Source organism: Stylophora pistillata, chromosome 4 (assembly GCF_964205215.1).
Source record: "Stylophora pistillata chromosome 4, jaStyPist1.2, whole genome shotgun sequence".
NCBI lineage: Eukaryota > Metazoa > Cnidaria > Anthozoa > Scleractinia > Pocilloporidae > Stylophora > Stylophora pistillata.
The window spans coordinates 15,517,300-15,530,284 of NC_142522.1; the positions used below are offsets into that span (position 1 = coordinate 15,517,300).

General features: G+C 43.6%; 1 protein-coding gene across 1 annotated transcript; it reads left to right on the forward strand.

Annotated features, from left to right (window-relative positions):
* The first annotated feature begins 1,672 nt into the window (after positions 1-1,672).
* Positions 1,673-5,295, forward strand: LOC148732592 (uncharacterized). Its single transcript, XM_088757871.1, has 2 exons — positions 1,673-1,688; positions 2,387-5,295. The coding sequence occupies exons 1-2, from the start codon at positions 1,673-1,675 to the stop codon at positions 4,402-4,404; spliced, it is 2,034 nt and encodes a 677-aa protein (XP_088613997.1). The 3' UTR covers positions 4,405-5,295.
* Positions 5,296-12,985: the final 7,690 nt, after the last annotated feature.

The following is a 12,985-nucleotide window of genomic DNA, read 5'->3' on the forward strand; positions in this document are numbered from 1 at the left end:
CGCAAAGCTTCAGTGCGTGGACCGCCGCTGGCGTTGGCAGTTTTGACAGTCGTAGTAGTACGACGGAAAACCCAGCCAACTTGCTTGACATCCTTCGTTGTTTTTCTAAAAGATTATGGCTGTAGATGGATATTGAACCCGGGTTGGTGTGACCTGTTAGCTCGGAGATTATTTTTTCTGGGCCGTGTTCACAGGATTTTCTCGCTTTCGCGTTGTCGCGAGCGAAAGAGGTTTTTCATGCCTCTCCAAGAATTTATAGTTCAGTTCAAAACAAGGAAGAACCTCAGGCTCACTTTGAGAAAATAGCCTCGTTTTCAACTCGCAATTCCACGCTAAATACCGCGCTTCGTTAACCAATCAGAGTGCGAGATTGTATTCAATGATGCGATTCTACCTTGAGTACCGCTGCTGTTGTCACAGATTTATCTGCAATTTAGCAGCGGCTGCAAGATGACATAAACAAGTTAGTCGATTGGACATCCGAAAATAGGATGGTACTCAATGATTCTAAAACGAAAAGTCTGTTCGTAACTGGCAAACACCTGGAGAAGAAAGCTCCAAACATAACTCTTACAATCTCATCCAAAGGCAGCGAGATTGGACAAGTCAAGTCACAAGAATTACTTGGGGTGAAACCGGACAACCAGCTTAATTTCAACGAACACATTGATGACCTTTGCAAAAAAGTATCTCAAAGGATTGCTGTACTAAAGAAGATTAATTAAGCGTAATTTTCCCCTCGCTCAGCGTAAGCAGTACTTTAATGCGTTAGTAAGGCCGATAATATTGTATGGATCATGCATATGGAGCACCGCATCAGAAGAGAATGTTGGAAGCATATCTCGCCTTCAAAAGCGAGCAGCTCGTGTAATTCTGGATGCAGATGTCAGAGAGAGGAGCGCGATTATATTTAGCCGGCTTGATTGGCTTCCAAAAGAGTAGCTTAATATTTAGGCGCATTACAAACGAAAACGACTGTCCGAGCTGTATAACACGGCTATTAATAAGAAACTCAGACCGTCACAGCAGAACTACTCGTTATGGAAACTATAACCTGATTTGCCCTCGTTACAACAGGGAAACAGAAGGGGATTGTTCTTTTACAAGTACATGATAGTAAGCATTGGAACAGCCTTCCTTTGGATATGCGGAAAAAGGACACTATTGGCTCCTTTAAAGCTGCGCTAAGAAAATATTTTTTACCAAGAAATTTTGGTTTATCAGATTGTATCATGATTTATACCGTTTCTTATGTTAACCTTTTAGCTTAAAAAATTTCTTTTTTGTACTGGCATCTTTTTACTCTCTATATTTTATCTTTCGTATCCATAGTTTTTAATTTTTGTAAACTTTTGCTATTATTAGGATAGAGGGCCAGAAATATCTGTCATATGATGTCACCCTCTTTAAGTAAAGTTGACTACTACAGCTACTACCACTACTACTACGGCCTTGTGTAGAGAGAAGTAATAATATTGTTAAACAACCTGCAAATGTTACTGTGGTTGTTTGTGAGCTGTTCCGAACTGAAAATTTATGTTTCGTGTTACTTGGTTTTCAATTTTTGTAAGGCGTTGCGTATTGAGTGAGTGGACACTGGGTCCAAGTAAGTGGAGACTGTGTGCGAGTTTATGACGTATTGCAAAAACGTAAGCTCGACGTTCGGGTCGAGATGGTCGGAAAGAAATGTAATATCAAAGTTTTTCGTTGTATTTAGTGAATAAATCGTTTAATTTCATGAGCCCAGAGAAGAAATAATTAGCGAGCTTAGAAGTAGTCATTTTAGTCCCATCGACACGACAAGACTCAAATTCTGCTGTACTTCGGAACTTGGACTATAAGCTATCACACCTATCACAGAGTCAACACCAGGACCAGGAGAAGCTACTGCAATTGATATTGAGCCGAAGGCCCTCCGATTAGTAGTAGTGCTTAGTACTTAAATATAATAAAATTATATTTCCCAACAATAATGAATGGAGACCTTATTTGTAGGAAACCATTTTTTTTAACTTTTCCAACTCTGAGTTAACACATTCCATAAGGTATGTAGGATAAAGATGTGAATAACAGATATCGTTGCCATCGGAAATATATAAATATCTGCGTTACGAAGTTTAGCAGATATTTGTTTTCTGCACGTTCTGTATGGAATGTGGTCCTCGCTAAGTACGCATTCCGGTATGTCTCTTGTGTGTAGTTATTTGCATAGTGGTATATAAGTCTGAGGTTAACTGGTATTCATCCTTCGGGTTGTGAACGCCATCGCATACAGAACTTTAATTTGCGTTGTTTATCTTATAGTGCGGGGAGTTTGGCCATTTGAGCGCCTTCTGGTCTAAGCCGTCTGTTGCGCCAAAGAGTGACTCGCGCCATTCTTGACTAGACGTGGATTCAAGCTCAGAGAACGTTCTTCAGCATTCAGTTGAGTTCGATTTTTCTTCCTTTTTTTTGGGTAGTTACGACGATTCTAATGTTAAAAGCACTAGGAGCGGTGTCAAGGGTCGTTTGAGCGCCTCCATTGAATTTTGGAAGAGTACCTTGAATGCTCCTGAATTTGTGCTTGACACCATCAGGCGTGGGTACAGGCTCCCTTTCGCGAAATATCCGCCCTCGTGTTTTTTGGCTAATAATAGATCGGCCTTTCAGTATTCTGAATTTGTGACACAAGCCATCTCGGAGCTTTTAGCCTACGGTTGCATTATTGAGCACAGTGTTCCGCCATTTTGCGTTAACCCCTTGTCAGTTGCTAAAGGGAAGAAGCTGCGCTTAGTCATCGATCTCAGGCACGTTAACAGCTTCCTTGTGAGGTTTAAATTTAAGTACGAGGATCTTCGCTCCCTATCTGAAGTCCTCGTGGAGGGGCACTGGTTCTTTACATGGGACCTTAAGTCCGGATATCATCATGTTGATATCTGCTTGGAGCATCAGCGGTGTCTCGGTTTTTCTTGGCAGTTCAACAGCGTGCCAAGATATTTTACCTTCGTGGTTTTGCCCTTCGGCCTTAGCAGCGCCTGTTTTTGCTTCACCAAATTATTGCGTCCGTTAGTCTGTCGCTGGCGCTCTATGGGTCACAATAGCTTTATTTATCTCGACGATGGGCTCGGAAGTCTACCCGATAAGTGTTCCTCCGCAGCAGCTGCCATTATCCAAAAGAAAGAGCTCGACTCCTCAGGTCTCCTTGTGAATGAAGACAAATCTCATTGGCATCCCATGCAAGTAGGCGAATGGCTGGGTTTCGTGATTAACACTATTACTATGTCTTTTCATATTCCTGAAAGGAAGGTGGAAAAGCTGAAGAGTCTTTTAGGCTCTGTAATTGGAGATACGTCGTCCTCGTATCGAGAATTGGCCAGAATCGCCGGTTCTATAATTTCTGTAGCCTTGGCAGTGGGGCCCATTTCACGTCTTCTAACCAGGCAAATGTACCTGGCAATTGAATCACGATCAGCGTGGGACCACACCCTTCGTTTTTATCCGGCTCTTTTGGAGGAGTTGAGATTTTGGTACAGCAATATCGACTCGTTTAACGGCTATTCTCTTCGTCCACCCCCTGATTCGTCGACGGTTATTTTCTCTGATGCTAGTGATGTCGCCTTCAGCGGGTTTTCTGCCTCCTTGGACGGCGTAATGGCTAGCGGCATGTTCACGTCTGAAGATCTTGGTCAGAGCTCCACGTACCGCGAGTTGAAAGCTATTTATTATGTTCTATTGTCCTATGCGGAGAAGATGCAGCAGAAGAGAGTAAAGGTTTTCATCGACAATCAAGGCGCCGCGAGAATAGTTTCTGTTGGCAGTTTCAAAGCTCACCTCCAGTCCGTTGCTTTGAGCATTTTTGATTTTTGTTTTTCAAACGGGATCACCCTTGAAGCACAGTGGATTCCCAGGTCGCAGAATGAGAGGGCTGATCTCCTTAGCCGATTCGTTGACAAGGACGATTGGCGCGTCAATCCTTCAGTTTTCCGCCTCCTTGATGCTAAATGGGTTCCTCATACATTCGACCGCTTCGCGACCTATTACAATGCTCAGCTCCCTCGGTTTAACTCGGAGTTTGCCTCTCCCGGATGCAGTGGAGTCGACGCATTGGCACAAGACTGGAGCGCCGAAAACAACTGGATATGTCCCCCAGTTAGTCTGATCGTCGATTCTGTTCGTCATCTCATGTCTTGCTTTGGCCGCGGAACATTGATCATCCCCGAATGGCCCTCCGCTCATTTTTGGCCTTTCTTGCGTGAAGGGTCTTCTCGGTTTAGCTCGTATGTCGCGGAAGTGTTTGTTCTGCCTGCAGTCGAGGATCTACTATTGGAGGGTCCTGGTCAGAAGCAGATCTATAAGTCTCGACCTTCTATTTTTCGTCGTTGTCCGAAGTTCAGAATGTTGGCTTTGCGTTTAGATTTTAGGTGAGTTGTCTAGCCTTCGTGGCATACTTTTTGAGCCCGGCGGTGCACTTTTTCCGGTATCTTTTTTGGCTACGCATATTTGGATTTTTTGGCGCATTTTAGAGCCTGATTTGGCGTATGTTTTTAGCCTTATGTGGCGTGTCTTGAGGCCTAAATTGGCTAATGTTCGGCCCGATGGGGCGTTTGTTTGGTCTGTAATGGCACCTGGCCTGTAATGGCACCTGGCTTGTAGTGGCACCTGGATTCACTTTGCAATTTAGTGGGTATGGGTAAGTTTATGCCGCGCAGCCGACCATCGCGTTTGGAATATCCTCTTATACCGATATTGCCATTCTGTATGAGCTTGCTTTTTTCAGTTTTCCGTTGTCGTTTCGTTCACCTTGTGTTTTTGTTTTTCAGATGTTCTAATTTTCGGGATTTGGAGCGACGCTGCAGCCTTGGAGGACCCATTACTACACAGCTTGGTTCCAGATCTTCTTGATTTGCAGTTGGGATCCAGGGCCCCGTCTACCTTAACCAAGTACAAGTCAGGCTGGTTGAGATGGCGCGGATGGGCATCCTCGAAGATTGGTGTCCCTGTCATTCCGGCGAAGCCCTTGCACATTGCACTTTTTATTACAGAACTTACGAACGTTTGCCTTGCGAACAATACGGGTGTCTCCCCCATAGAAGCTGTTGTTTATGGCATTAAGTGGGCCCACTCTATGGCTGGGCTAGAAATATGTCCTGTCAACCATCTGTAGTGTATAGGATGCCAACGAGCATGAAGTATGCGCGATGTAATGCGAGGCGTGATGGTGTGATGTAATACCCTCGAGACCTGCATATATACAGCATGTGTTTAATTATTTAGTTAGTTCTCTTAGGTACGTGAATAAAACCGATTTCATTTTAACCGCTGTGTACTACATTGGCGACGAAGATTTCGAGAATTGTGAAGATTTAGAGGACTTCAAGGATTTCGAGGTTTTGTCCAAGGTTTCAGGAGTTTCGTCCGAGAATTCGTAAGTGATTTCGCCAGGGATTTATTTCAGAGATGCCGGGATACGGTGGATCAGACGAAACGACAAGCGGTGCTGTTGGCAGTTCTGTTAATGGTTCTGGAATGGCTACAGTTGCTTTAGATGTCAGTGGATTGGAACCATTTAATCCGAAGGGAGAGGCACACAATTTAAGTCAGCGGTGGAAGAGATGGAAGCGAGCGTTCGATTTGTACGTGACGGGAAAAGGTGTTTCGAACGACGCTCAAAAGCGAGCTCTTCTGTTGCACGTTGCTGGTATGGACGTTCAAGAAATTTATTTCACATTAGCCGGTGATGGCGAGGATGTGAGTTTTCAGGCAACACTTCAGGTACTTGACAATTATTTTGTTCCCAAGTCAAACGTTCCTTTTGAGAGACATTTGTTTAGACAAATTTCGCAGGAGAGTGGAGAAACTGTGGACCAGTTTGTGTGCAGATTGCGTCAGCGAGCAGCGACTTGTGAGTTTGGCGTCAACGAGGACGACTACATTCGGGATCAACTCATAGACAAGTGTTACTCAAGCCACTTGCGCCGGAAGTTCCTGGAAAAGGAAGGGAATGTTACTTTGGGTGATTTGTTGCGGGTTGCGAGATCCCAAGAAGCAGTTGATAGACAACTGAAACAATTCAACACGGACCAGGTAGACCGGGTCAATGCAGTGAGAGGAAAAGTGAATGGAAACAAGAATCCCAGAAAATTGAAGACGTGCTTTAGTTGCGGACGGGAAGGGCACTTTAGTCAGGATTGGAGGTGCCCGGCACGAGGTCAGACTTGCGGGAAGTGCGGTACGATAGGCCATTTCAAAGTCAAATGCCCCCAATTCCATCAGCGAGGCGGCGCCCAGTCGGGATCCAAAGGAACGAGGAATAGCAGAGGTGGATTTGGTCGGGGTGGACGTGGACGCGGAAGACTGGGGCAAGAGGCAAATCTAGTGACTCGCGGACCTGCCTCCCGAGAAGAGGACAAAAAAGATTTTGCAACACCAGCTCGTCAGTCAAGACCCGATTATGCCTTTTCAGTGGAACAGTTGGATGACCACAGGGAAGAAAGAAGTGCGTTGGTAACGCTGATCATCGGTGGTGTATACGTACCAGATGTTCTTATTGATTCGGGAGCTTCATGTAATGTTATGGGACAGCGGACCTGGGAATTACTAAAGCAGAAGGGGATCAAGTGTGAATCTCGGAAGTCTGCGAAAGAAATTTTTGCTTATGGTGGCGTAGAACCTTTATCGACCCTAGGAACTTTTACAGCAGATGTCACGCACGTTGGGTGTGAGTTTAAAGACGGAAGTAAGGCTGAATTTATAGTGGTTGAAGGCGATGGTCGTACGCTGTTGGGGCGCGAAACTGCCGAGGTGCTAAACCTGCTACGTGTTGGTCCTTTTCAGGCAAACAGTGTTGACGGAGGACGACCAGACGACAGCATTAGAGGAAAATACAAGGAGTTATTTAGTGGTGTTGGTCTTTTGAAGGGTTACGAATTAAAACTGCATGTTGATGAGTCAGTGAAGCCTGTAGCGCAGCATGTACGTAGGATTCCTTTTGGGTTGCGAGAGAAGGTTGATGCAAAGCTTGATGAACTTTTGGGGCTGGATATCATAGAGGAAGTGCCGGAAGGGCCGTCAGGATGGATATCGCCATTGGTGGTTGTTCCCAAAGGTGACGGTGACGTGAGGGTCTGTGTTGACATGCGCCGAGCGAATGAAGCAATCGTCAGGGAGCGGCATCCAATTCCAACCGTCGAGGAGCTGTTACATGACTTGAATGGAAGTACTATGTTTAGCAAGATTGATCTCAAGTGGGGTTTTCACCAGATCCTGCTCAGCGAGGAAAGTCGTCACATTACTACTTTCGTCACGCACCGAGGACTGTATCGGTACAAGCGGTTGATGTTTGGGGTGACATCGGCACCAGAAAAGTATCAGCAAATCATCAGAGACGTGTTAAGGGGTTGTGCTGGGGTTGCCAACATTGCGGACGATCTTATTGTTCATGGAGGTGACGTGGAGGAACACGACAAGCGTCTTTTTGCTGTGTTGGATAGGCTGAGTGAAGTGGGGTTGACGGTGAACGGAGACAAGTGCCAGTTTAGGTTGTCGAAGCTTACGTTCTTTGGCCATGAGTTGACTAGTGACGGTATAAATCCATGCGAAGAGAAAATAGCCGCTATTAGAGATGCAAGACCTCCCAAAGACGCAAGCGAAGTACGATCGTTTATGGGTATTGTCCAGTATTCTTCGAAGTTCATGCCAGACGTAGCGTCCGTAGCGAAACCTATTCAAGAGTTGACCAGGAAGGGCGTAGTGTTTCACTGGGGAAATGAGCAACAAGCAGCTTTTGAGGAACTAAAGCGTCTAATCACCCAGGCGGAGACACTGGCTTATTTTAAGGTTGGCTGCAGAACGCGAATCATTGCTGATGCATCCCCAGTTGGCTTAGGGGCAGTTCTCACCCAGCAGCAGAGAGGCATGTGGAGAGTTGTCTCGTACGCATCAAGGAGCTTAACTGACGTCGAACGGCGCTACAGCCAAACGGAGAAGGAAGCGCTGGCCTTGGTTTGGGCATGTGAACGGTTTAACATGTATGTTTCTGGACAGGACTTCGAGTTGGAGACCGACCACAAGCCTCTGGAGCGTATCTACTCCAGTACTTCGAGACCTTGCGCCAGGATAGAGAGATGGGTCTTAAGGCTACAAGGGTACGATTTTAAAGTAGTGTACCGCCCAGGAAAGACTAATATAGCAGACGCGTTGTCCCGCTTGAATTCGGATCACGTGGACCATGGAGAGGAGTATGACTATGTTAGAGCAATTGTTGAGGACTGTGTACCCGTTGCTCTATCACCTAGAGAGATTGAGGAAGCTTCCTATGATGACGAGGAATTGACCCAGGTGAAGAAATGTGTTAAGACAGGGAACTGGGACCAGTGTATACTTCCCTCGTATGCACAGGTCAAGGACGAATTATGTCTGTATGGTGAACTCTTGCTTCGAGGCACAAGGATTGTGGTTCCCAGGCTCTTGCGTGACAGGATGGTGCGGTTAGCACACGAAGGGCACCAGGGTATAGTAAAAACGAAGTATCGTCTCCGCAGTAAAGTTTGGTGGCCAAGAATGGACAAAGACGTCGAGAAGTTTTGTAGAATTTGTCATGGCTGCCAGGTCACTTCTGGATTTGACCCCCCAGAGGCGATGTCTCGCGTTTTTCCTCCAAGTGCCCCTTGGCAGGACTGTGGAGCAGATCTACTGGGACCCCTACCCACAGGAGAGAGTATTTTGGTGGTGGTCGATTACTATAGTCGATTCCTAGAGGTTGCTATAATGAAGTCTACGACAAGTTCCAAGGTCATCGAAGCACTTGCACCCATGTTTGCAAGATTCGGTTTTCCATTCTCGCTAAGGACAGATAATGGCCCCCAATTCGTGTCTGAAGAGTTTGAAGCCTTTTTACGTACGAATGGTATCGAACACCGGAAAACGACTCCATTGTGGCCACAAGCCAATGGAGAGGTGGAACGCCAGAATCGCTCGTTACTGAAATGCATATAGATCGCACATTTGGAAGGAAGGAACTGGAGAACTGAGTTGCTGGTATGGTTGACGGCGTACAGATCCACTCCGCAAACGACGACAGGGACTACACCGTGTTATATGATGTTTGGTCGCGAAATGAGATCCAAGCTGCCAGAGCTAAAGAGAGAGACAGTTGGTGTGCCAGGCGAGGAAGTGCAAGAGCGAGATTGGTCATGTAAATTAAAGGGAAAAGCTTACGCTGACCTTAAGAGGGGTGCCACGCCCAAAAGCATAAGTGTTGGCGACACGGTTCTTGTGAAAGCAGAGAAAACCAACAAGCTGTCTACCAACTTTAACCCTGATCCCTTTAAGGTTGTTCATAAGACGGGGTCAGAGGTAACGCTCAGGAACGAGACTGGCATTGAACTGAAAAGAAACACTGTGTTTGTAAAGAAGTATAACGAGCACGGAGATGTATCCAATGGCAACGAAGACCAAGTGGTACAGGCAGGTTCTGCAGTACGAGTGGATGACCCAGGGGTAAGCAAAATTTCAGAGACGACAGTCGTACCGGTGCCAAAAGAGATTCCTAGAACGTCTGAAGATTCTCAAGAACAACCTAGGCATTTCCCAGACAATGAAAATACCGGAGTGGGAAGGCCTGTTCGGAGGTCGACCCGGACTGTAAGACCGCCCGATCGTTATAAAGCCATATGAACTGAATATGATATGAACTGAATATCTTCAACTTCTTGTCCTTTTATCGAGCGACTGGTTTAATTTAAAGACTTTGATTTGTATGTTGAACATTTAGGAAAGGAGGGAATGTAGTGTATAGGATGCCAACGAGCATGAAGTATGCGCGATGTAATGCGAGGCGTGATGGTGTGATGTAATACCCTCGAGACCTGCATATATACAGCATGTGTTTAATTATTTAGTTAGTTCTCTTAGGTACGTGAATAAAACCGATTTCATTTTAACCGCTGTGTACTACACCATCCCCTTGTGAAATCTTCTCTTGAGGGCGCGAAAAGAAAATTGGCGCGTCCTGTTAACCCGAAGGAGCCTTTATCCGTAGACACGCTGCAGGCAATTGCCGAATGTTATGTTGCGAGTAATTCTCTCGCCACTCTTCGTTTTTTGTTCATATTGTTAGTTGGTTTCTATGGGTTTTTTCGTATTGATGAAATTAACAGTTTTTGCCTTAAGGGTGTGACCATTAATGCTGACCATATGTCTATTTATGTCTCCAAGCGAAAAAATGACCGGTATCGGGAGGGTCACACCTCTTATCTTGCCAGGTCTGGGAAATCTACGTGCCCAGTTTCCATTACTGAGCGAGTTATTCAGGTTTTGTCGCAGTCTAATTCATCGCTTCCGCTTGTTCGTCGTATTGTGAAGTCCAATACGACGAACAAGCGGAAAAATATTAGGCCTGTACGGGATTCGAACCCCTGACCTCTGCGATACTAGTGGTTACAGGACCTGACAGGGACCTATAATTATCACAGGTTTTAAGTTACTAGATCCATGATTCATAACTTAGGTTAGTATCTTCCATAGTCTAATTGCTTGTTTTTGAACTTTTTGATATATATATGTATATAGGAAAAATATTGTAGTACACGATCCTCGCAGTAGATAGCGCTATTCAAGCAATAGCGAAAATCAGACCTGAAAAATATTAGGCCTGTACGGGATTCGAACCACTGACCTCTGCGATACTAGTGCAGCGCTCTACCAACTGAGCTAACAAGCCAACTGGGAGCAGGCCGTTAAGTTGATTCATAATAAACCCGTGAAAGTGATAAATGAGATACAATGAAATATATGAAGTTCATATATTTTGTACTGCGGTATTAGATACATATGATGCACGATCCTCGCAGTAGATAGCGCTATTTAAGCAATAGCGAAAATCTTTTGTTGTTAGCCATAGCCTAAGGATGTAAATATATATGTTTAAGTATGTATATTTCTTAACACAAGATTATCCTAACTGAAACGTTTTTATTAGATTTGTATATTTTTATTGTTAAGATTTTCAAACTATTTTAACTATGAATTTTGTTTCTTGTATATTATACACGTAATTCAGTCTTCGGACTGCGAGGTGTTTCTTTTTAATAAACGATTTATCTATCTATCAAAATTAAAGTAAACATGAATGGACTCCACAATGAGCAACCGAGTCGGCTTTGATCTTTGCAGTAAATGGTTTGAACCCGGGGGTAACATGTGAAGGTGTAGTCTGATCGTCCGGGTGAGTGTAGTCCTGAGAAGGACTGTTGTCGGTGGTAGTGACTGACGTTTCGACAACCTGTGCGGAAGTCATCATCAGAGTCAAGTGGTAGTGACTTCCGCACAGGCTGTCGAAACGTCAGTCACTACCACCGACAACAGTCCTTCTCAGGACTACACTCACCCGGACGATCAGACTACACCTTCATAAGGTGACTATGACAGCGGGCTATGACAGCGGACGTCACATGGTACTTGTACTTCTATGTAAACAAAATATCTCAGTTGATTGTGACAAAACAAAACACAAAAAGGTGGTGAAACTATTTCCATGTTCAGAAACTAATACTTTGCTTACAAAATTACCTTTGAGATTGATTCGAACAAATTTCCTTTAAGATTGATTTATCTGAGAAAAATAAAACTTTTTGTTAGTCCCGAAATAAGTGTTAAGAGTTGCATCATTCAGCCCTTTATGGTTTTCACAATTCAGTGAACAATATGGAAAGCAAGACTATACTGTACCGAAGCAGATGATGATATTTTGGTCAGCCTTAAAACTGTACTTGTCAAACCTACATCCATACTGCAAGCATTCCTCCAACATTTAAGATATAGAATGATAACCAATGACATCATCCAGTACGAGAACAAGCTGCTTGATTTTAACAATTTGAGTGCACTGATAAAAGACATAAAAGCTATTTCTGTTGTAGACCTCTCTCAGGTGTACACCAACGACCCAGTTAGGGCGCAAACAATGAACTTGCTTTTCCTTCACATCTTTCCATTCAGTTTTCATTGTAATTGGTACAGGATACAGGGTACAGGGGTAATGGAAAATCATATTTAAACAAGTTAAGGTTACAGGACCTGACAGGGATCTATAATTATCACAGGTTTTAAGTTACTAGATCCATGATTCATAACTTAGGTTAGTATCTTCCATAGTCTAATTGCTTGTTTTTGAACTTTTTGATATATATATATATATATATATATATATATATAGGAAAAATATTGTAGTACACGAGGACGGACAACTTCGAGCTAAGAAAGACATATACTCAAATAAAAAGTCTAAGAAAGTTTAATAAAACGTTTGGGTCCGAGACCTTCATATATATATATATATATATATATATATATATATATATATAAAGTTCTTATGAATGTAACATCTTTTTATTTTACTTCTCGAAATAATAGTACAAACCTAAAACAAATGTGTTATTTATTATTGAAGATTTGATAACGATTTGTGAACGAACGATGCGGGAAATACTTCGCAATCATTCTTCGAAAAAATCATCGCTTCTCGACCAAAAGCACAAACAGCAAATTGAAAGTAATGCTGAAAGGTGATTCACCCTGAAGGCTAAAAAAACGATCCAGACGAAAAAGATGTCATCTGGGTAAATAAAAACACTCAAATTGACGACGCACTAGGATACCTTTACATTTAGAAAAATTAAAATGAGGCTGCAGACTAACGTGTTGCGTATATTTAGAATTACTTGATTTCCAACTCTTATTTTAGTATTTCGTGCCCTTTAGCTTTACTGGTTGTCCAACTCTTGCTTTAGTATTTCGTTCGTTTTAATTGTCAATGTTCCTTAATTCTTACTTTAGTACTGCATGCATTCTAGTTTTCTATGTTGTCCAATTCTTCTTTTTGTTTTTCGTGCGTGTTTCATTTCCATTTTGTCTAGTCAGTCATTCTTTGGTATTAAGTGCATTTCATTTCATGTTTTCCAATTCTTACTTTTGTTCTTTGTACTTTGTAGTCTTTTTGTGCCGAAAA